Source organism: Barbus barbus (genome assembly GCF_936440315.1).
Source record: "Barbus barbus genome assembly, chromosome: 38".
Lineage (NCBI taxonomy): Eukaryota > Metazoa > Chordata > Actinopteri > Cypriniformes > Cyprinidae > Barbus > Barbus barbus.
The window spans coordinates 6,430,508-6,454,661 of record NC_136716.1 but is presented as its reverse complement, the minus strand read 5'-3'; the positions used below and the strand labels follow the sequence as shown (position 1 = coordinate 6,454,661).

Below are 24,154 nucleotides of genomic sequence, written 5' to 3'. Positions count from 1 at the left end.
ATTGTAATTTAGTTGTTTTGTTTGTGTCTTGTTTTAGTTTATTTTAAACTGGGTTATACTGGTATATATATATATATATATATATATATATATATATATATATATATATATTTATTTATTATTAGTTATTACATATTATTGGATATTTCGCTACACACTACCATTCAAATATGTTGGGTTGTTAAGGCCTTTTTAATGTTTTTGAAATCATTCAAATATGCAGATATTTCTGAAACATTTGTTATTATTATCAATTATCAACATCAATATGATCAAAATCAGGATTATTTGGTGAATAGAAAGAGCAAAACAACAATTTATTTGAAACAGATTTTTTTGTAACAACGTAAAAGTCTTTACTGTCGCTTTTGATCAGTGCCCTCCAAAAGTATTGGAACAGTAAGGCCAATTCCTTTATTTTTGCTGTAGACTGTAAACATTTGGGTTTGACATCAAAAGATGAATATGAGATGAGAGATTAACATTTCAGCTTTTATTTACAGGTATTTTCACCTGGATCTGATCTGGATCTTTTTGTTTGAACCCACCCATTTTTCATGTTACCAAACGTATTGGAACAGGTAGAATTAACATAGATTAAAGTGAAAAAGACTTAATATTTAGTTGCAAATCCTTTGCTTTCAATAACTGCATCAAGCCTGTGACCCACTGACATCACCAAACTTTTGCATTCTTCTTTTGTGATGCTTTTCCAGGCTTTCACCGCAGCCTCTTTCAGTTTTGGGGGGTTACTCCCTTCAGTCTCTTCTTTAGCAGGTAAAATGCATACTCTACAGGGTTTAAGTGTGGAGATTGACTTGGCCAGTCTAAATTCTTCCACTTCTTGCCCCTGATGAACTCCTTTGTTGTTTTGGCGCTATGTTTTGGGTCATTATCTTGCTGCATGATGAAGGATCTCCCAATCAGTTTGGTTGCATCTTTCTGTAAATTGTCAGACAAAATATTTCTGTAGACTTCTGAGTTAATTTTGCTGCTGCCATCATGTGTTACATCATTAATGAAGATTAATGAGCCTGTCCCAGAAGAAGCGATGAAAGCCCAAGCCATTACATTACTTGTGTAATGTGTACTATAATGTACACCTGTGTACACTGTGTTTCAGATGAGCTTGTATGTTTGGGATCATGAGCAGATCCTTTTTTCTCCAAACTCTAGCCTTTCCATCACTTTGGTCCATAAAATCAGTCCATAAAACCTTGTCCCAGAATTTTTGAGGCTCGTCTCCTATTCTTCTTGCTAATGAGTGGTTTGCATCTTCTGGTGTAGCCTCTGTACTTTTGTTCATGAAGTCTTCTGCGAACAGTAGATTGTGATGCCTTCACTCCTGCCCTCTGGAGGTTGTTGCTGATGTCACTAACAGTTGTTTTAGGGTCTTTCTTTACAGCTGTCACAATGTTTCTGTCATCAACTGCAGATGTTTTCCTTGATCTACCCGTTCGAGGTGTGTTACTTAGTGCATCAGTGGTTTCTTTCTTCCTCAGGAGATTCCAAATGGTTGTACTTGCTATTGCCAGTGTTTGTGCAATGGTTTGATTGATTTCTCAGCTTCACAATTGCTCGTTTTTCACCCATAGACACCTCTCTGGTTTTCATGTTGGTTACACGTCTAACTAACTATAAATGCAGTCTGCACGGATCTGAAACTGAGCGCAGACATTCAGTGCTATTTATTGTTTGAATAATCAATTAATAGGACACACCAGGGCAACAAAACACACCTGTCAGTCACATGTTCCAATACTTTTGGTAACATGAAAAATGGGTGGGTTCAAACAAAAGGTGATATCTTCTAAGTTGTGTATCAGATCCGGATGAAAATACATGTAAATAAAAGCTGAAATGTTAATCTCTCATCTCATATTCATCTTTTGATGTCAAACCCAAATGTTTTCAGTCTACAGCAAAAATAAAGGAATTGGCCTTACGGTTCCAATACTTTTGGAGGGCACTGTATGCATCAGTCTTTTTCTTTAAAAAAAATAAAAAATAAAAACTTACTGACCCCAAACTTTTACTTGGTAAAGTATCTTCATTCAATAGTTCATAGATTGGACACACTTTTAATTTACCTGACATTTTTTTACAGTAGCTTTCAGAAACATTAACAGAAGAATTATGGATATGTGTGTTTGCTAATGACTTATTAATGAAACTTAGTTCCCAGTCCTGTTCCGACAGGGTTAGCATGGTTATTAGCTAGTGTGGAATGTGAGCAAAAATGTAACTTCACTTCACAGGCTCAGATGAGATGGTTGTAGATAGTTAGTGTCCCGAAAAACCAGCTCAACCTGAGCTCTTCAATTCAATTCAATTCAAGTTTATTTGTATAGCGCTTTTTACGATACAAATCGTTGCAAAGCAGCTCTACAGGAATTTAAGTTTCCACAATATATTTATATATTGCAGAACCTTAATATTCAGCTGCATCTTTAGTGTTTATGTTTACTGATGTAAAGCTCAAGCTCAGTCAGAGCCCTCTTTCTCTCTTTTGCTTTCCTCTCTCTATTGTCTTTTCTTTTCTTTTTCATTTCTTTTTCTTCTCTTTTCGTTTTTTTTTTTTTTTTTTTTTGGATCAGGTTTAATGATGCTGGACAGAGAGGAGAAGACGCTCTCCAGTGTTATTGAGAAGATTGTGGATGCCCTGGTTAGTGAAAAGGAGATTCAGCCAGGGGACAGAGATAAGCTTCTTCAAGCATTAATGCACAAACAGAGGTACTACACACACCACACATTTTGGCATAAAATTACATACACACATACATACATAGGCCTACATAAATCAAGGTGAACGTAATTTAAATGTTTTATGCCCTTATGTGTACTGAGTGAAAGCAGCGTTGTTTTAACCATTGCACGTGCAGAAATTGTGTGTGTGGAATGTAATTTGAAACTCTGAATTTCTCCCTGCAGTGGACAATAGGCCTACCGTTTATATCTAGTTTTATATCGATATACAAATGTTGGATTGTCTCTCTGTCAGATGCATGTGCTATTTAATGCATTTGAGACCTGTTTTCTGCTTACCTTTCTGTCTCTGTAAATGTTAGAATGTATTTCAAATTTGTACAAAGGCTTGATCGTCCTGACATCAAGCAAGTCTCCATTAAACTTCACTCCGTTAAACTAGACAGCATTGAAGAAGCGCACATGTGCTGGATACAGACGAAGCGCAATCATTTTGACTAAAATGCAGGCTACAGTTTGCTAAAATATTTGAGATTCAAAAGTTCTCCCATTTACAACACCATAAGTTGCAGTACGAAGAGTGTTTTGCAGCCTTTTGCAGCATGACCGACATTATTAAGACAGAACTAGGGTGAATTCAGGTAAAGTGGGCCATTTAAGTTTATTTGTACTGTGCTCAATGGGTTTGCACTTTCAGAGCATAACAGTGGTTCTTAATTAAAGATCAGTATTTTTAGTTAACTATTGAACAGAAGGACTCAAGTGCTTGCTGGCAAACAAAAATATCATGATGATGAATGTGTTAATTGTGTAAGAGTAATCAAAAATTATAACCACAATCAGATGAAGGCTTTTAAGCTGAAATTAAACTGCTAAATAATTATAGTATAAAAGTAGTTAATTTTTTATCTTCCTGAAATAAAAGGCCAGAGAGTTTATTTGATATGGATTAAATTTGGGGTGATTATTCTGGCTTTCATGTGTACAAAATTTTAAATTAGATGTAGGACTGTGGAAATATTGTCAATAGACAATACAGGCCACAACCAATAATTTCATTGGCTCATATCTGGCAATTGACTCAATGGAATAAGATTATTTTTGGCATGACTGTATCTAGATGGTACATTTCAATTTTTGTGTAAATTGGACCTATAATCTAGGACAAGTTTGGAAAAGTAGAATTCAGGAAAATTAAAATTGGCAGAAATATTCCCCTAGCAAAAACTGAAAAGCTGGTGATTCAGGAATATTAAATATAAAATGGAGTAATAAATATGACATTAAATATTGATTAAATTATTGATCATAACCAGGCACTGTATACACTTACAGTACAAAAATTTAATGAAAATATAAATTAAATTTGTGTACAAATCTAAATGAGCTCATTTCTGAATAAAAACTTACCAGAATATTTCATTTAGCAACATTCAAGTATTTTTGTATGATGACACTACATTATAAAGCTCCCAGGAAACCAATCTCCCATTTTTTTATTTTATTTTTTGGTGTGCTAGTTTCTTAATGGAAGTAAGACAATAAAATACTCATATTAATATTGTGTGAAATAAGTGGAATAATGAGTCAAGGGGTCATTATCACAAAATAAACCCCTTCAAGTTAATACAAGTCCCTTCACTTTTGGGGTTTATTTTAGGAAAAATATCACTGGTCACAAAAGCAAAGCACAGACATCTAAAGCTAATCCATTTTCCCACAGCTTCAAAATCATCAGGACCCCCTCCAGAAGATCCACTAGCACGTACTGGTGTTCCATTCGGTGGCATGATTAGAGACATGAAGGGACGGTATCAATACTATGTCAGTGACATCACTGATGCTCTGAACGCTCAAGTTATTGCTGCTATCGTCTTTATCTACTTTGCTGCTCTCTCACCAGCCATCACCTTCGGAGGTCTCCTAAGTATGTTAAGCCTAAAGAAGGCTTCGTTCACGCTGTACACCAATCCCATTTGTTTCGCACACTGTCACACTGTCAGTGTGGAAAGAAGACAGAAAACTGGACGTTTCAGAGGATTTACTGTACTGTATCCATTTTTTCACACTCATTCATTGAATGCCACACAGTACACTATATTGTGAAAGAGTGAGCAAGTGATTGTTTGTTTAACATTACATGCACATCCCAAAAACAATATTTCAAATATGATAGGACTTTTCAGACTAAGATGCACTTTCAAAAAACAGATTTTAATTTTGGATATATGAAGCTTTATGAAGCTAGAACAATAACACGTGTATTTTCAGTGGTTTTTGGTTATGAAAGTTTTAGAAGTGAAATTGTTGTTGTAAAAGCGGTTGTAAAAATTTGTAATTCCAGACCTAGAAATTCAGATTGAAACAAAAACCAGATCACATAATAATCTAAATATTTAAACTTGACCAAAAAATGTTGGGAAATAAAAAAAATAAAAATAAATCACCTGCTGTTTAAAAACACAAATCTATCGAAAATGCCAGAAAAACAATTCAGTTTTGTTACATGATATCTTTTCGATTCAAAGCAGCTAAATTTGACGAAAGATTTGAGAAGGTTGCATTACTGGATTTTACTGTTTGTCGTTTGACATTTCTGTGAAGTAAATGTTTAGCTACTTATGTCTCGCACCATGTATTATTCATACCTTAAAATGCAAGCACTGGAATTCATGTTTTCTGTCTGTGAATATATAGATAAAAATGAAAAATTATAACTTCAAGTTTTCAGATGAGTAAACTTAGAACTTCAAATACAGATACATTTTAAAGATATAAAATATGACACAAATGTTTGTCAAATGATAGATTCGAATGTATTTATTTATTTGTTTTGGGTCACTTATCTAGTTCCACAATTTTTCATGTGGTTCATGTGCATTATATACTTTTATTTGGCTCTCTTATGCTTTTCTCCACAGCTGATAAGGTGGAAAACATGATGGGTGTTTCAGAGCTGATGATCTCCACTTCAGTGCTGGGCGTTATCTTCTGCCTGGTCGCTGCCCAACCTGTACTAGTTATTGGCTTTTCTGGGCCACTGCTGGTGTTTGAAGAGGCCTTTTTTAATGTTAGTGTTTCTCTCTCTTTACAACATCTATTTGAATACAGCATCAACCTTGTGTAATTTTCTGGTCAGTTCATTTAAATTCTCCCATCATGCTTTCCTCCTGGCTGAAGTTTTGTAAGTCTCAGGGCATTGAGTACATCGTAGGCCGAGTGTGGGTTGGCGCTTGGCTGGTGGTCATTGTCGTGGTCATTGTTGCCTTTGAAGGAAGCTTCCTGGTCCGCTTCATTTCCCGCTTCACTCAAGAGATCTTCTCCATCTTCATCTCCCTCATCTTCATCTATGAGACCGTTGCCAAACTTGGCAGGGTAACCACTTTTTTATTTGGTATTTTAATGTGCATTCTATTGGGTCTTTAACATGCAACCATCAGTGTACATTTGTATCATTTGACTTCATACGTTTTGCTACATTCATTTTTTTTCAGGTATTTAGTTAAACAGAGACCGAGACCATGATCAGCTGTTATCACATGCAAAATGTAAACGACCTGGAGAATATAATTTAATTTATCAAAATTCATGTCTCCTAATAGTTTTTCAACAGTAATTCCTCTAATACAAAATTATAGTAATTGATGGTGCTTGCTAAGGCAAATTAACCTTAAATTGGACCAACAATTGGGCTCTTTTGCCTTAGGCTAGTAAAAACCACCTAGCAATTTGTAACCACTCAGAACACTATAGCAACTACTTAGCAATGAGTTTGCATGACAAGCAATTTTCACAAAATGATAGTAGGAAACATATAAAAAAAATGTTTCCTAAACTCCAGTAGCTAACAGTAGCAAAGAGGATTATTTTTATGACTTTATGCACTTTAAATTTCTTGAGCTTACAATACTGGTCAAAACTTTGTAATAATCAGTAAAAAATTTAATGTTTTTCTTATTTACTTACATTTTTCTTTGAAGCTCACCAAGGCTATATTTGATCAGTAAAATGTGAAATATTCTTACAATTTAAAATACCTGTTTTCTGTTTTATATATATTAAAATATAATTCATACCTGTGATGGCAAAGCTGAATTTTCAGCAGTTATTTCTCCAGTCTTCAGTGTCACATGAACATACAGAAATCATTCTAATACTGATTTTGTGCACAGTTATTATTGCTGCTCAATTATTAATAGCTCTTATTATTAATGTTGATAACACTTTTTGCTGCTTAATGTTTATGTGGAAACCATAAAACATCTTTTTCAGGATTCTTTGATTGAAAGTTCAAAAGAACAGCATTTATCTGAAACAGAAAACATTTGTAAATGCCTTTACTGTCACTTTTGATCGATTTAATGTGTCCTTGCTGAATAAAAGTATTAATTTCTTACTTACCCCAAAACTCCTGAATGGTAGTGTATCATGGCTTCCACAAAAATATCAGACAGCAATATTGATAATAATAAAAAATGTTTCTTGAGAACCAAATTAGCATTTTAAAATGATTTCTGAAGAATGAATGGTACTTTTAAAGTGCTCAAATAATAAAAAAGGTTATTTGAAATTGTAATTAAATAAAGCAGCCTTGGTTTATTTTTTAAAAAAAGAAAGAGAGAGAAAAAAAGGGAATTATTCAAAATTTTTGACCGGTAGTGTAGTCATATGGTACTCACTCAAGACATTAATTTAATATACTATAATACTTTATAAACTTTTCTCTGCATTTCATCCTTCATTCCAGGTTTTCAAAGAACACCCTCTTATCCTGAATTATGAGCATTTAAACACCACAGCTGAGGACCCTTGGCACTCAGCTGTCAGCTATCAGAGACTCCTGGACAATGTTACAGACAATATGTCTGTTGTGAGGTCCGTTAGACAACAGCCTTATCCCAACACAGCTCTTCTGTCCATGTGTCTCATGTTTGGCTGTTTCTCTATTGCATACTACCTACGCATGTTCAAGAATGGCAAATTCCTGCCAGGCAAGGTAAATAGACTGTTGCAGATTGTAATCAAAATTTGACAAGCTGACTTTATTGCATTCTTCATTGAGTTGTTTCCATTTATGTAAATAACTGAATGTTTGATGCATAGATTCGACGTTTGCTTGGTGACTTTGGAGTTCCCATTGCAATTTTTCTCATGGTGGCTATCGATATCAATATTGAGGATACATACACTCAGGTATGCTTGTAAATATTAATTAATTCTAATATAATTCTAATAGAAAATTCTTATTTTAATTTTAGATGAGAATTAGATTCCTTGGCTGCCTTATAGACAGATGACACTTTTAGGATACCAATTCAGATCCAGTCCTATAAAGTTACTGTCTTGACCTCTCTGACCTTTGACTTGTGTCACAGAAACTGGTGGTGCCTAAGGGTCTTCAGGTGTCCAACCCTAACATGCGGGGATGGTTAATCAACCCTATGGGTGAACACAAGCCCTACCCCATATGGATGATGTTCGCCTCTGTTGTCCCGGCTACATTAGTCTTCATCCTCATCTTCCTAGAGTCTCAGATTACTACGTAAGTGATGTTTTCTGAAGGAAGATGACTGAAGGTTCTTTATTGGTATTGATGCTTCCATGAAGAATCCTTAACATCCTTGGAATCATCCTATTGCACAAAATGTTCTTTATAGTGGAACAAAAATGTTTTTAAGAATCATAAAAAAGGTTTTGTGGAACCCAAAATGTTTTTTTACCCCATTACTACAAAAAAACCTTTTGGATCTTTTACTTTTAAGAGCACAACAAAATAGGCCAATCAGAATATATTTACTATATTTTAAGGAACTTTACAGTTATGTGGAGTACATGGAAGCTTGTTTCCGTCACAGGATGAAAAATAAATAAAGGCAACTGTTCATTTTTATTGTTTTGTCTTCTCTGAGAAGAAAAGGCAGAATTGTAAGATATAAACTCGCAATTTGGAGAAAAAAAGTAGTAATTGTAAGATAAAAGTTTTATTTTTTATTCTGTAGCAAAAAAAAAAAAAGTTAGTGGGATATAAACTCTGAATTACAAGATGTAAACTTGGAATTGAGAGAAAAAGTCATAAATTTGCATTTATATCTCACAAGTATGACTTTTCTTTTCTCAGAACTGTGAGTTTATATCTTGCCATTTTTTAAAATCAGAATTCTGAGATAAAAGTTGCAATTACCTTTTTTTTATCCCATTTAGGATTACACAGTGTGCCAAAAAATTTAAACAAACAATTCTCTTTGAATAATGATTTGAATTATTGGTAACACTTTCCAATTCTCACTATTAACAAGTTGCTTATTAGCACTACTTATTAGTACTTACAAAGCACACTGTACACATGTAAGGAGGACGCTGAGGCAGAACTAGAAACCATTCGCAGAAGTTTATTAGAAGGATTAGCAGTAGACAGAAACGTTAATTCAGGCAAAGGGTCAATACCAGAGTAACAATTGAATCCGTTTACCAACACGGGCAATCCAGAAGACGAGAGTCAGTAGGCAGGCAGAGGGATCAAACACAAACATCAGTCCAATCAGGTAAACAGAGCAAAAGGGGCAAATCCAGGAAATCAGAAGTCGTAGGAATCAGGCAGAGTAATACACAGTAAATCAGTCAGGGAAAATCACAATAGAGAACGCTCGGTAAGGCAGGTAAACTGGCAATACTTCGCAGCCTGCCTTGTGCTCAGTATCCTGCTTATAACGTCACCAAACAGGAAGTGAAAGCAGAGGAAGCAGAGGGAGCGGCATGCAGTCAGTACTCAGGTGAGGGCTCCCTCTGCTGGTTTGGTGTTACAGGACCCCCCCTCAGGAGCACCTCCTGGGGCTCTACGTGGCCGTCCCCATGGTCTGGGTGCTGGTCGATCGGGTCTGGCTCTGTGAAACTCCTCAATAAGAGAGGGATCCAGAATGTCACGGGTGGCTACCCAGGACCTCTCCTCAGGCCCGTAGCCCTCCCAGTCCACCAGGTATTGGAGCTGACCCCTTCTCCTCCTTGAATCCAGCAGCATGTTCACCTTGTAAGCGGGGTTCCCATCAATGTCCAAGGGTGGTGGTTGCTCTAGAATTTCAGCTCTGGGGTCAGCATCCAGGTGGACCGGTTTGAGGAGGGAAACATGAAAGGAAGGAGAGATCCGATAGTTAGTGAGAAGTTCAAGTTGGTAAGTGACCTCATTTATACGTTTGAGAATCTTAAAAGGGCCAACATACCTAGGGCTGAGCTTCCTGCTGGGCAGCCGCAACTTGATGTCCCTCGTGGAGAGCCAGACCCGTTGTCCCGGTTGGTAGGGAGGGTGTGGACGCTGTCGCCTGTTAGCCTGGAACTCCTGTGTTCGTACAGCTCGCTGGAGGCGAACGTAAGCACAGTCCCACACCCTCTCACTACGCTGTATCCACTCGTCCACAGCCGGGACCGAAGGAGGTTCACCAGACCACGGGAACAAGGGGGGTTGAAACCCCAGAACGCACTGAAAGGGGGTTAGACCTGTAGAAGAGTGAGTTAGGGAGTTTTGGGCATATTCCGCCCAAGGTAGGAATTCTGACCATCGGTGTTGTTCGCGGCTGCAGTATGTGCGTAGATATCTGCCAATCTCTTGGTTGAGGCGTTCCAACTGACTGTTAGATTGTGGATGGTACCCTGACGTGAGACTCCCATTGATATCAAGGTGTATGCAGAACGCTCTCCAAACTTGGGAGCTAAATTGTGTGCCTCGGTCGCTGACGATATCCTGTGGTAAGCCATAAACTCAGAAGACGTGGTTAAACAAAGCTAGTGCTGTTTCCATAGATGTGGATAGACCTTTTAGGGGAATTAGCCGGCAGGACTTTGAGAATCGGTCGATGATAACCAGTATGGTAGTAAAGCCATTGGAGGGGGGTAGGTCGGTTACAAAGTCAATGGAAAGCTGAGACCAGGGACGTTGTGGTATGGGAAGTGGGTGGAGGAGACCAGATGGTAATTCCTTGGGTGTCTTGGATTGTGCACAGACTTGACAAGCTTTGACGCAAGCGGTGATATCTTTGGTCATGGATGGTCACCAAAAGGAGTTTTGTACGAGGCGGATAGTATGGGAGATCCCAGGATGGCCCGTCCTGATTGAAGTGTGGACCCATTGCATGATACGTGGTCGCATGTCGTGAGGGACGTATTGTTTGTTTGGGTGGCAGTTATTTGGAGTTGGTTCATTCTGTTGGGCTCTTTGTAGCTCCTCCATAATGTCCCAGGTTACAGGAGCTATGACCACACAGGAAGGGAGGATAGATGAGCTTTCGGTGTATGGGTTGTTTTAATATAGTATATTAAATTAATGTCTTGAGTGAGTACCATATGACTACACTACCGGTCAAAAATTTTGGAAAGTGCATCTGCCTTACTATTTTTGCTGCCTGGCCGATAAGTGACTGTGAATTGGAATCGAGTGAAGAATAGGGCCCATCTAGCTTGACGTGGATTGAGTCGTTTGGCATTCTTAATGTATTCCAGATTCTTATGGTCAGTGATAACTTGGAATGGGTGAATAGCGCCCTCAAGCCAATGTCTCCACTCTTCGATGGCGGCTTTCATGGAAAGAAGTTCTTTATTGCCCACATCATAATTTCGCTCTGCTGCCGTTAGCTTCATTGAGAAAAATGCACAGGGGAACAGCTTGCCTGGTTGACCATGGCGTTGTGATAAGACAGCTCCGATTCCACAGTCCGAGGCATCGACTTCTACTACGAAGTGCAAGCTGGGATCAGGATGTTTCAAGATGGGTGCGGTTGTGAATCTTTCCTTCAGTGATATGAAGGCCCTTGTGGCATCCTCTGTCCATTGTAACTTCTTGGGATTATTCTTGAGAAGGGTGGTTAAAGGAGCTGCGACCAGGCTATAATTTCGAATGAAGCGTCGATAGAAGTTAGCAAAACCAAGGAATCGTTGGAGTTCTTTGATAGTGTTAGGTTGTGGCCATTCAGTGACTGCATTGACTTTGGTCTCGTCCATTTTTACTCCTTTGTGGCTGATATGATATCCCAAGAAAATTGTTTCCTTGACGTGAAACTCGCATTTCTCTGCTTTGACGAATAGCTGGTTTTCAAGGAGTCGTTTGAGGAGAGTTCTTACATGGGTGATCTGTTCCTCCTCAGACTTAGAGTATATCAAGATGTCGTCAATGTAAGCTATCACATAGTGGTTAAGCAGGTCTCGGAAAATCTCATTGATGAAGGATTGAAACACGGCTGGTGAGTTGGCAAGTCCATAGGGCATGACCTGATATTCATAGTGCCCCCTAGTGGTGAGGAAGGCAGTTTTCCACTCATCTCCTTCCTTGATCCTGATCAGATTATATGCACTTCTTAAATCTAATTTGGTGTAGATTGTGGACTCACGGAGTTGTTCAAGGGCAGAGGGTACTAAGAGAAGTGGGTAGCGGAACTTTACTGTTACATTGTTCAATTCTCTATAGTCGATGCAAGGCCTTAATCCACCGTCCTTCTTTTCCACAAAAAAGAAGCCTGCTGCAGCTGGTGATGTAGACGGACGAATGAAACCTGAACTTAAAGCTTCCTCAATGTATTCCTCCATTGACTGACTCTCTGTTCTTGACAGTGGGTAGACCTTGCTCTTGGGTGGCATGGCATTGGGAAGTAGATCGATGGTGCAGTCCCAAGGACGGTGGGGTGGCAGTTGTGTGGCTCTGGACTTGCTGAATACCTCTGATAAATTGTTATAATAAGAGGGGATGTTTATTGTCTTATGGGTCTCTGGGCTTTCAATACTGGTAGTGAGGCATGGTAGGGGCTGAGCATTCAAACAGCGATGGAAGCAGAAAGATGACCAGCGACAAAGCTCACCACACTGCCAGGAGATGTCAGGGTCATGCGTAGAGAGCCAGGGATGTCCGAGAATTACTTCATGATGGGTTGAGTTTACTACATACAGGGTTATGGATTCTTGGTGGAAAAGGCAGACGGTCATAGTAATAGTTTTGGTTCTTTGAGTGATGCCTTCCCCGATGAGGGTGTTGTCGATGGCTTTGATTTGTATAGGGGGAGTGCAAGGTTGAGTGGGGAAAATTATGTTTCTTGAGGAGGCTGCTACTGATTAAATTGAGTGCTGCACCAGAGTCAATCATAGCTGCAAGTTTAACAGAGGTATTATCAGTCTTGAGGGTAACAGGAAGCAGAAGTGATTTATTATTTAGAAGAAAGTAATGGTCAATATTTATTGTTGGTGTAGTTTGGTGCTTGTGGGGACATCCGGAGCAGCGGTGACCTGTCTCGCCACAATAGAAGCATAACTGAAGTTGCCGACGTCGGATTCTTTCTTCTTCAGGTAATTTAGTTCTACCAAGTTGCATGGGCTCGTTACTGGGAGTGGTTTCAATGGCCTGAATACTATGGGTTGAAGACAATGGTTCATATCACATTCCTCTATTAAATCTTTGTTTCGGGACTTGTCTCATTAAGTTATCAATCTTTATGGTGAGTGTTACAAAGTCTGTGAACGATAGATCCTCCCCCTAGTTCTGTCTGGAGTTCATGGGTGAGGCCCTGTTGGAAAATAGCTTTGAGAGATACATCATTAAAACCACTTTGAGCAGCAAGAGTGCGGAATTCAACAGCATAATCAGCAGTAGTGCGGATCCCTTGCGTGATATGCAGAATTTGTTTTGCTACGCTCTTGCCTCCAGCAGGGTATTCAAAAACCTCTCTAAGTTGTTGGATGAAGTAATCGACAGAGGTTCTCAAACATCGATCAGTATCCCAAACTGCAGCAGCCCAATCGATAGCTTTTCCTGTCAGCAAGGTCATGAGAAAAGCACATTTATCCGTTTCAGATGCAAACTTCTCCCTTGGTGATTTAGATAAATTTCTACTTGTCGAAGTATGCCTCTACAATGTTCAGCAGATCCATTAAACTTATCGGGAAGAGCAAAGCTTACCGTCTTCTGCGTCGGGGAGGGAAGTGATCGGATGTAGTGAGTCAAGTGTTCATTGACTGACTGAAGATTAATGAGTTGTTCTTGGTAGCCCTTTAACAGTTCACTTTGGTAAGCAAACGCCATCTGCAAATTTGAAGCTTCTGCTGGATTCATCGTTGGCAAAGTATTCTGTAAGGAGGACGCTGAGGCAGAACTAGAATCCATTCGCAGAAGTTTATTAGAAGGATTAGCAGTAGACAGAAACGTTAATTCAGGCAAAGGGTCAATACCAGAGTAACAGTTGAATCCATTTACCAACACAGGGGCAATCCACAAGACGAGAGTCAGTAGGCAGGCAAAGGGATCAAACACAAACATCAGTCCAATCAGGTAAACAGAGCAAAAGGGGCAAATCCAGGAAATCAGAAGTCGTGGGAATCAGGCAGGGAAATCACAATAGAGACCGCTCGGTAAGGCAGGTAAACTGGCAATACTTCGCAGCCTGCCATGTGCTCAGTATCCTGCTTATAAGCTCACTTCCACCAAACAGGAAGTGAAAGCAGAGGAAGCAGAGGGAGCGGCATACAGTCAGTACTCGGGTGAGGGCTCCCTCTGCTGGTTTGGTGTTACAACACACTGCTCCGGGTGTGTGTGTGTTCACTGCTGTGTGTGTGCACTTTGGATGGGTTAAATGCAGAGCACGAATTCCGAGTATGGGTCACCATACTTGGCTGTATGTCACGTCACTTTCACTTTTTCACTTTCATATTCTGCATGACCATATTCTACTTCCCTAATCCTACCCAACACCTAAACTTAAAGGTGCCATAGAATGAAAAACTGTCTTTACCCTGGCATATTTAAATAATAACAGTTCTGTACATGGAAATGACATACAGTGAGCCTCAAACACCATAGTTTCGTCCTTCATATGTAAATCTCGTGATTAAAAAAGACCACTGAAAAACAGGCGAATCAGAACATAACACAGACTGTGACGCAACAGTCGGGATCACTACGCCCCCAACATTTGCATAAACCCGCCCTTGTTCTAAGCCGGCCGAACCATCAGAAGCTCTGCAGGTATTGTAAATAAACAAGCGTGGACAACAGCGAAAATAACAAAATAAATTTTATGTTCCAGGCCGTGCAGGGGGTGTGAAGTGCAGGGATGGGTTGGTGTCTGTATTCAGAAAGGCACAGAAAGCAAATAACGCGAGCCACTAAAGGGACATGGTTAGCTCCTTGCTAGCGGTAGCCTGTTACAGTACATACGATTTCACTCTCAGTAAGGAGAGATGAGGATGATGGCGAATGACTTACAGATCCTGAGCACCACTGACAAGCATCTGATCTTGTGAAATGTGTGGTAAGTACTGTTGCTCCATAATGTAAACATAGTTTGTGTGATCGCGTCTCTTGAAAGTGAAACTATAACGCGATCGATGGATCGTTCAAAAGCAGTTTCAATGCCTCGTATATTAATAACGGCTCCCTGATGCCCGCGTTTTATAATACAGTATAATTACCCGACGATATAACTGCGAGAGAAAGTATTTAAATATATATTTTCCTCCCTGTGCTTCCTTCTTGCTGATGAGCCGTACTGTGAAACAGCCAATCAGAGCAGAGCTCAACATTGAGCAGCACTGTGAAACAGCCAATCAGAGCAGAGCTCATTATTATTCATGACCCTGCCAAATAAGCCAATAACAGACCGTTTCATTCTAGGGAGAAATCCTAGGGTTGTAAATGGACATGTAAAATCGTTTCTGGAGATTTTTTGCCCTTACCTAAGCCACATACCTTCTGTGTAGATATCAGAGAACAATTAAAAATACTGTATCAATGCATTCTATGGCACCTTTAACAACTACTGGTTCCACTTTATTTTAAGGTCTTCTTGTTACAGTGTAATTTTAAGTACTTTTTAAGTAAATTTAAGTACTGAGTAATATTAATTACTACATGGTTGGATTATAGGATTAGAGTTTGGTTTAGGGTTACTTGCATGTAATTATGCATAATTTATTGTTATTATAATATTAAGTACATGTAACGTGTAACGTGTAACAAGAACACCATAAAATAAAATGTTACCCAACTACCTTACTATTAATAAGCAGCAAATTAGGAGTTTGTTGAGGCAAAAGTCATAGTTAATGGTTTGTTAATAGTGAGAATTGGACTTTAAATCAAAGTGTGATTGATTGATTTATAATGATTTAATTTATAAACAAATCTTTTTACTTGTCTCTTGTTTTTTAAGGCTAATTGTGAGTAAACCAGAGAGAAAAATGGTCAAGGGTTCTGGCTTCCACATGGATCTTCTCATCCTGGTGAGCATGGGAGGTCTGAGTGCCATATTTGGCATTCCTTGGTTGAGTGCTGCAACTGTAAGATCCGTATCTCACGCCAATGCCCTGACTGTCATGAGCAATGGCCCAAAACCTGAGATTGAGAAGGTTCTGGAACAAAGAGTCAGTGGAGTAGTGGTGGCTTTGCTTGTTGGTATGTTGACAAACTTCTAAACTTATTCTAAACATGGTTATCACATACCGCACTTTCTTATGGTACATTAACATCTTCTTTGCCTGTCCTTTTGCAGGTCTGTCCATTCTCATGGAGCCCATTCTAAAAATGATTCCTATTACAGCTCTGTTTGGAATCTTCCTCTACACATCCCTCAGTGGCATTCAGCTTTGGGATCGAATGCTGCTCCTCCTTATTCCCAAAAAGTATCACCCAAATGAACCTTATGCTACAAAAGTATGTGTCTCTCAGAAGTTCTCATATCTTCCATTACTCTGTTGGAGTACACTGCATTTCAATTTTCCTTCATGTAAAGGTTACATTCTCAAGGTTGGTTGCCTTTTTGCATGTAAAACCAGTTGATCCTGGTCTCTGACTCCCTCTGCAGGTCAGCACCAAGAGAATGCATGTTTTCACTGCGATCCAGATCGTGTGTCTGGCAATCCTGTGGTTGGTGAAATCGAGCGCTGTGTCACTGGCTCTACCGTTTGTCCTGATACTCACCATCCCTCTGCGCATGTTCATGACTGGACGACTTTTCACTGAGCAAGAGATGAAATATGTAAGTGGCGCACTGACTGAGACAAAAAAAAAAGAAAGTTAATTGCAAGTTAAATGCAAAGTGCATTAAACTTACCGCCATTGCATTTTCAAGCTATTCAAATTCTATATAATTAAATGTAATTTATTCTTGTGATGGCAAAGGTGAATTTTCAGCATCATTACTCCAGTCGTCAGTGTCACATGATCCTTTAGAAATCATTCTAATTTGCTGGTTTTGTGTTTGATTATTAGGTATCAGTTATTATTGGTCCTTAATTATTAATAATGTTTATTATTATTATTATTATTAATGTTTTTGAAAACATTAAAAACCACTTTTGTTGCTTTAATATTTAAGCGGAAAACATGATACACCTTTTTCAGGATTCTCTGATGAATAGAAAGGCTCTTATGCAAATACCTAATATGTAGAAAATAAAATAAGCCTAAATGTTTTGGTCCTGTCACATTCAGATATAAATTCTATGAATTACATATATGATTCACCCCTATGTTCCTATAATTTAAAAATAGTAAACTTTGACAAAAAAGTTGAGTAGTTCGCTTCGTTGCAAATGTACCTGTTTTTAATTTTTTAAATCTTGATGTTAAACTGCTCTCATTTTAGTTTTAAGATTTCTCTGAATTACTCATTAATTAATAATAAAAATGAAAAAACAAATTGAGCAAGTGTACAACTAACTGATTTGATATTGTATATCAATGCCGTGATGTTAAAAGTCGTGACATATTGTCAAGTATGGTGACCCATACTCGAAATTGGTGCTCTGCGTTTAACCCATCCAAGTGCACACACACAGCAGTGAGTAGTGAACAAATGCACACACACACACACACACACACACACACACACACATACACACACACACACACACACACACACACACCATGAACACACATGATTAGGCAGCCATGCTGCAGCGCCCGGGGAGCAGTTCAGTCGTGGTATTGAGGGTGGAGAGAGCGCTGTACATTCCCTCCCCCCACCTACAATCCCTGCCAGCCGGGGACTCGAACCCGCAACCTTTCGATTACGAGTCCGACTCTCTAACCATTAGGCCACGACTTCCCATCTTAAACATCAGAACAAGTTGAAAGAGTCGGTATGAGCTGGTTAATGAAAAAAAGTTTTGAAAAGTTTCACAGTTCCAACTCAGTCAAGATTTATGAAAAATTAGCCTTATTTGTGAAGGGCATCAAATGATTCTTCAAAATGCTCTTCAAAAAAAAAAAAATCTTCAAAATTATTTTGTGTTCCACTGAAAAAAATACCATACATATTTGGAAATGCACAAGGTTGAGTAAATGATGACAGCATCTTAATTTAAGAACTATCCATTAACATATCTAAATCATTTCCTTTCTACTTGATATCTTCAATACAGCTTGACGGTGATGATACCAAGGCAACATTTGAAGAGGAGCCGGGAGTGGATGTGTATTCTGAAACACAGATGCCGTTATACAGTTGTGGTCAGAATTATTGGAACCCTTGGTAAATATTATCAAAGAAGACTGTGAAAATTAACCTGCTTTGTTAATCCTTTTGATCTTTTATTTAAAAAATTCACAAAAAGCTAACCTTTCATTGGATAATAAGAATTTAAAATGGGGGGAAATATCATTATGAAATAAATGTTTTTCTCAAACACACGTTGGACACAATTATTGGCACCCCTAGAAATTCTTAAGAGTAAAATATCTCTGAAGTATACTCCCATTCATATTCACAATTTTGAGCACTCTAGGGTGATTATGAACATGAAATTATCCAGCCATGGCTTCCTGTTTCACAGAAATATAAATAGGAGGGAAAACAAAGCCCAAATTCCCTTAATCATCCATCACAATGAGAAAAAACAAAGAATATATGTCTGATGTGCAGCAAAAGATAATTGAGCTTCACAAATTAGTGAAGTGGCTTTAAGAAAAGAGCTAGAGCAGTGAAAATCCCCATCTCCACCATCAGGGCAATAATTAAGAATTTCCAATCAACAGAAAATGTAATGAAACTGCCTGGAAGAGGACGTGTGTCTATATCGTCCTAATGCACGGTGAGAAGGAGAGTTTGAGTGGCTAAAGACTCTTCAAGGATCACAGCTGGAGAATTGCAGAAAATAGTTGAGTCTCGGGGTCAGAAAACCTAAAAAAAAATTGTCAAACAGCCCCTACATCACCACATGTTGTTTGGGAGGATTTCAAGAAAAATTCTCCTAGCTCATCCAGAAACAAACTCCAGCATATTCAGTTATCAGACAGGACTGGAACTTCAAATGGGACTGGCTTCTATGGTCAGATGAAACTAAAAAATGAGCTTTTTAGCAGCAAACACTCAAGATGGGTTTGGTGAACACAGGGATAAAAAGTACCCCATGTGTACAATGAAATATACTGCTGTATTTTTGCTGTTGTGGGCCTATATTTCTGCTGGAGGTCCTGGACATCTTGTTCAGACACATGGCATCCCGGATTCTGTCAAATACCAACAGATAAAAAATCAATAAGTGACTGGCCATGTTAGAAATTGTATAATGGGCCGTGTTTGGATCTTCCAATCGTACAATAATCCAAACACAAACCTCAAAAACAACACAAAAATGGGTAACTGAGCACAAAACCAAGCTTCTGCTGGCCATTCCAGTCCTCTGACCTGAACCCTGTAGAAAATGAGTGAGGTGAACTGAAGAGAAGAAGCACCGTCATGGAGCTGTGAATCTGAAGGGTCTGGAGTGATTCTGGATGAAGGAATGGTCTCTGATCTCTTGTCAGGTGTTCTCTAACCTCATCAGGCATTATAGGAGAAGATTTAGAGCTGTTAAACTGGCAAATGGAGGTTTCAAAAAGTATTGAATAAAAAGGTGCCAATAATTGTGTCCAACGTGTGTTTGAGAAAAACATTTATTTCATAATGATATTTCCCCCCATTTTAAATTCTTATTATCCAATGAAAGGTTAGCTTTTTGTGATTTTTTTAAATAAAAGATCAAAAGGATTAACAAAGCAGGTTAATTTTCACAGTCTTCTTTGATCATATTTACCAAGGGTTCCAATAATTCTGACCACAACTGTAGATCATTTTCCTGGAACCAAACTCATTTTTCACAATCAACTTTTTAGAGTGCATCCAGCATATAATTTTTTTTTTTTTTGACAACTTCAGTCCCCTTTTAATGCAACTTTGACAAAATTTAGGAATTAAGTTTTATCATTTTTGGTATGTGTGTGGGAGGAAGGGGGTTTCCTTGTTAATTGTTGTTATAATGGTCCATTACAGTTCTTACAAGACAAAAATTTGGTGTACTTTAAAGTGCCTTTTATAACTTTTGCACTGACATTTATTAAGGTACTGCATTATGAAAATGCACATAGGACCAGCTCATCAAAAATATATGATATTGCTCTTGCATTATAAAGAAATATTTTTTATGAATACTTTGTGTTTTAGGAGGAGTATATTTACTTCTCCCTTCATATAAAGATGTGCTGTTGCCAAATCTACATCAAACAAGATTATTTATTTTCCATGTTACAGGCAAATAAGACAAACAGCCAATGTGACATACATGTGAAATATTTAAAATATATATAAAATAAATTCTGAAAACATATGCCTGGTAGTTTGTTATTTTGCTGTATTATCTCCATCAAAAAAAAATGATGTAACAGCCTATTGGAGTCTACAGTTACCTTAACATTTCAGATACAGCTCATTATTCATGCTAACAAACCAATAAATTTTGACTATAATAAAATAAAAATTAAACTGCTCTTTTCATATGGATTAAGCCTTTAAAGATGTCTTTATAAACGTTTTGAAGTGTCCAGTTTGGTGGAAAGGGCTTTCAACAGAGGGAAAGAAATCTCTCAGGTTTCATTTCAAATATTTTCTTTGTGTTTTTCAAAGATAAATTAAAGTCTGTTGTAGGTGGTTTGCAAAGACAAGTCGGCTACTGAAGAGAAGATTTTAATTTTGCCGTCCACTAGCCTATCTCTTTAATTTCATCCAAAAAATTAAGTATAGACTTAGACTAAGGTTTATAATGTGCTACCCTAATTTGACAGATCGTTCTTTTGCTTATTGACTACAAAGTAACAGTTAAAGTTTTATTTGCACATAGAATTTGTACAAATTTACAAAGATTTCAATATTATTATGTGTATTATTGTCTTATGGTGAATAAAACAGCTAATTTTGTGCAAACTACAAATCAAATCTAATATATCTTGAGGGACATTCTACCAGAAACGTACATTATCTGTCCTTGACTTCTTACAGTGACTAAAAAGTATTTCATCCAAAAAATATCTAAAACTGACTGATGGTTGATTTCTGTGAGTTGTTCTGTAAAGGAATATGTCATTCATTAGGTTCTCAGATATTTTTTTTCTTTATTAAAAACACTTTTGAAAATTACAAATCCCGTCTTTGTCCTTGTCCTCAGCCAAAGCAGTTATGCTAACAACTGTTATTTAGAAAAAAATCTCCATCAATAACAAGTTTGAGTTGTTATCATTCACATCAATTGATTAAAAACATGAAATCAAACATAAATTCTAGAAATAAATGCTATTTTACAACTGTCCCATGTTTTCGGTCGGTCCTGTCACGTTTACATAAAACTCAACATAAAATGTGTGCAATAAGTCTTTAAGGGGTATGTCTCAGAGGAAATTACATCATTTGACTGAGGTGAAGCTGACACTGATAAAGGATGAGTTCTGTATTTGATTTTTTTTTTTTTTTTAAGCTTGTTTTTGTTTTTTTAGGAGGACGAGCTAAAGGGTCAGGCCCCGTCACGGTAAAACATCCCAGAAAATAATGAAAATGTTTTAAATCCAAAACATGTCTAAAAAAGTTACTGAAATTCCTTGATTGCATGTTAACAGGTTTAATACCAGCATGCTAGCAGGCTGAGTAATAGCAGTTTAAAGTGGCCGACCGTCAGGCGCTGTCACATCAGGCCCTGTCACATTCCTGTGACACGGCCTTACAACTGAATGGCATTCTTCTTTTTTATTACCTTTATTGCATGACCCTGTATTTAACACATGACATTGTAAAACATTATTTGAATAAATAGAATTAAAAGCTTTTTATGCTTATCGACAAATTTGTAAAATGTTGTACCTCTTTTACCTAGGCCTATATAGATATAAATGCCATCTATATTAGCTTTGAGTAATGATGACTGTAATTATTCCAATTCACACAGGTGTCAGTTAGATGGCTCCAGTTAGTGCAGCTGAGAGACAAAGGCAATGTCGTGAACGACTAAATGCAGACCCTGAGAGAAAGGAAAAACATCTTCAAAAAGAAAGGGAGAGATGGAGGCAGAAAAAGGAAAGAAGGAATAGTATTCATGAGTTCAATGAGCGAGACCAAAGACATAGGCGCAAATTATGGAGGGAGCAACAGAAAAAATCTGGTCTTAAGAGAAAGGTTGCAGTTCCAGGGCCAGGGCCTTCAAGGTTATAAAGGGCTACCATCACAGTATCACGTCATATTACAGCTTGGTAATAACAGGGTGATACCATAGTAATATCTACATTATTACCTAGGAAATGACATGCAATTTCCGCTGTTACCATATAATTTCCTAAGTAATAATGTAGATATTACTATAGTATAACCCTGTTGTTACTGAGCCGTAATATGGACCATCACCTTCAACTCAACCTAGCTAAGACAGAACTGCTTGTAGTCTCAACTAACCCATCGCTTCATCACAATTTAACCTTCCAGTTAGGCTCATCAACCATAACTTTCCTTGGAGTTGTGATTGAAGATAAGCTGAATTTCTCAGACCACATTGCTAAAACTGCCCGGTCCTGCAGATTTGCATTATACAATATTAAGAAGATCAGGCCCTTTCTCTCGGAACATGCAACACAACTCCTTGTTCAGGCTCTTGTTCTGTCCAGACTTGACTATTGCAATGCTCTCTTGGCAGGTCTTCCAGCCAATTCCATCAAACCTCTACAATTAATCCAAAATGCCGCTGCAAGATTAATCTTTAATAAGCCGAAAAGAATGCACGTCTCACCTCTGTTCATCAGTTTGCACAATAGCTGCTCGCATTAAATTCAAGGCATTAATGTTTGCCTACAGAACCACCACTGGTTCTGCACCCCTTTACCTAAATTTATCACTTCAGACTTATGTGCCCTCTATAAGCTTGCGTTCTGCAAGTGAACGACACATTATTGTGCCATCCCAAAGACGCACAAAATCACTTTCACAGACTTTTTCATTAACTGTTCCCTCCTGGTAGAATGACCTGCCCAACTCAATCCGAGCAGCCGAATCCTTACCCGTCTTCAAGAAAAAGCTAAAAACTCATCTGTTCCATCTTTAATTGACCCTCTAACTCTAGCACTCTCTATTCTAATTTTATTTGATCTATATGTCTTTTTATTTAAAAAATAAATAATAATAATAATTATCTGTACTTCGTTAGGCTAACCAAGACTTGTAATAGCACTTCCACGTTGTTGCTCTTTTGTTGGTTTTGATTGCTTCTTATGTCCTCATTTGTAAGTCGCTTTGGATAAAAGCGTCTGCTAAATGACTAAATAAATAATATGATGTGGCACCACAGTTACTTTAATTTGCTGTATCATAGTAAAATGTACTTTATATTTTATGAAGTTATATTTCCATAGAACTATACACAGTAATTGAATAGAGAGGTGTAACCTTTTAGTGACTGTTAAATGGTTGTGTGACTAATATTACATTAACATTAAGATTATAATAGGAATGCTTATCAAAACTTAAGAACACAAAATGCATCAAAGAAATCCATAAAGTCAGTCCCGTCACACAGGAAATTATGATATAAAAATGTACTATTTGAGGAAATATTGATGAATTAATCTATTTAACTGTGTAGATGAAGGTGGGGGTAAATATAAACTGCTATGTTTTTGTATGTAAAGGTAGTTTTTTACAACTATATGAGTGCCTGGCGGGTATTCTGCGATATTTGTGTACTACAGTTGACCGAAAAGTTGTTTATATTTCTTATAGGAATTACAAAACCATGTTAAATACAATCAGGGACATGTAACCAATAAAAAAATGCTATTTTGTATCAAAGAAATTTAAAAGGTAACCATTCTAACATATACATTGTCTGTGACAGGGCCTGACATTTTAGGGGTGAAATGCTTATAAAAATTTATTTTATTAAATCATAAAAACATGCTGAGACGTCACGATATGCGTTTCTCATAGTTTAACATGTGACTCAATGTACAGATTTAATAATAATAATAAAAATCCCAAGATTTTTACAAGTGGAAATATACGTTTCTGGTAGAATGAACTCCGCTTAGAATTTCTTTTATTTTCTTTTCTTTTCTTTTTTCGCTTAGTGACACATTTTCCTTCTTTCAGACCTGGCTAGTCGAATCAGCGACGAGGCGTTCGAAATTAGTTGAACG

General features: G+C 37.7%; 1 protein-coding gene across 1 annotated transcript; it reads left to right on the top strand.

The window, feature by feature from the left end:
• Nucleotides 1-2,605: 2,605 nt before the first annotated feature.
• LOC306858109 (band 3 anion exchange protein-like) lies at nucleotides 2,606-24,151 on the top strand (the record flags this gene model as incomplete). The annotated part of the gene is made up of 13 exons (XM_079398505.1): nucleotides 2,606-2,733; nucleotides 3,870-3,874; nucleotides 4,430-4,633; nucleotides 5,628-5,776; nucleotides 5,887-6,081; nucleotides 7,454-7,702; nucleotides 7,810-7,899; nucleotides 8,082-8,248; nucleotides 15,882-16,123; nucleotides 16,221-16,381; nucleotides 16,533-16,706; nucleotides 18,094-18,181; nucleotides 24,108-24,151. The coding sequence occupies 13 exons, from the start codon at nucleotides 2,606-2,608 to the stop codon at nucleotides 24,149-24,151; spliced, it is 1,896 nt and encodes a 631-aa protein (XP_079254631.1).
• Between the last annotated feature and the right edge of the window lie 3 nt (nucleotides 24,152-24,154).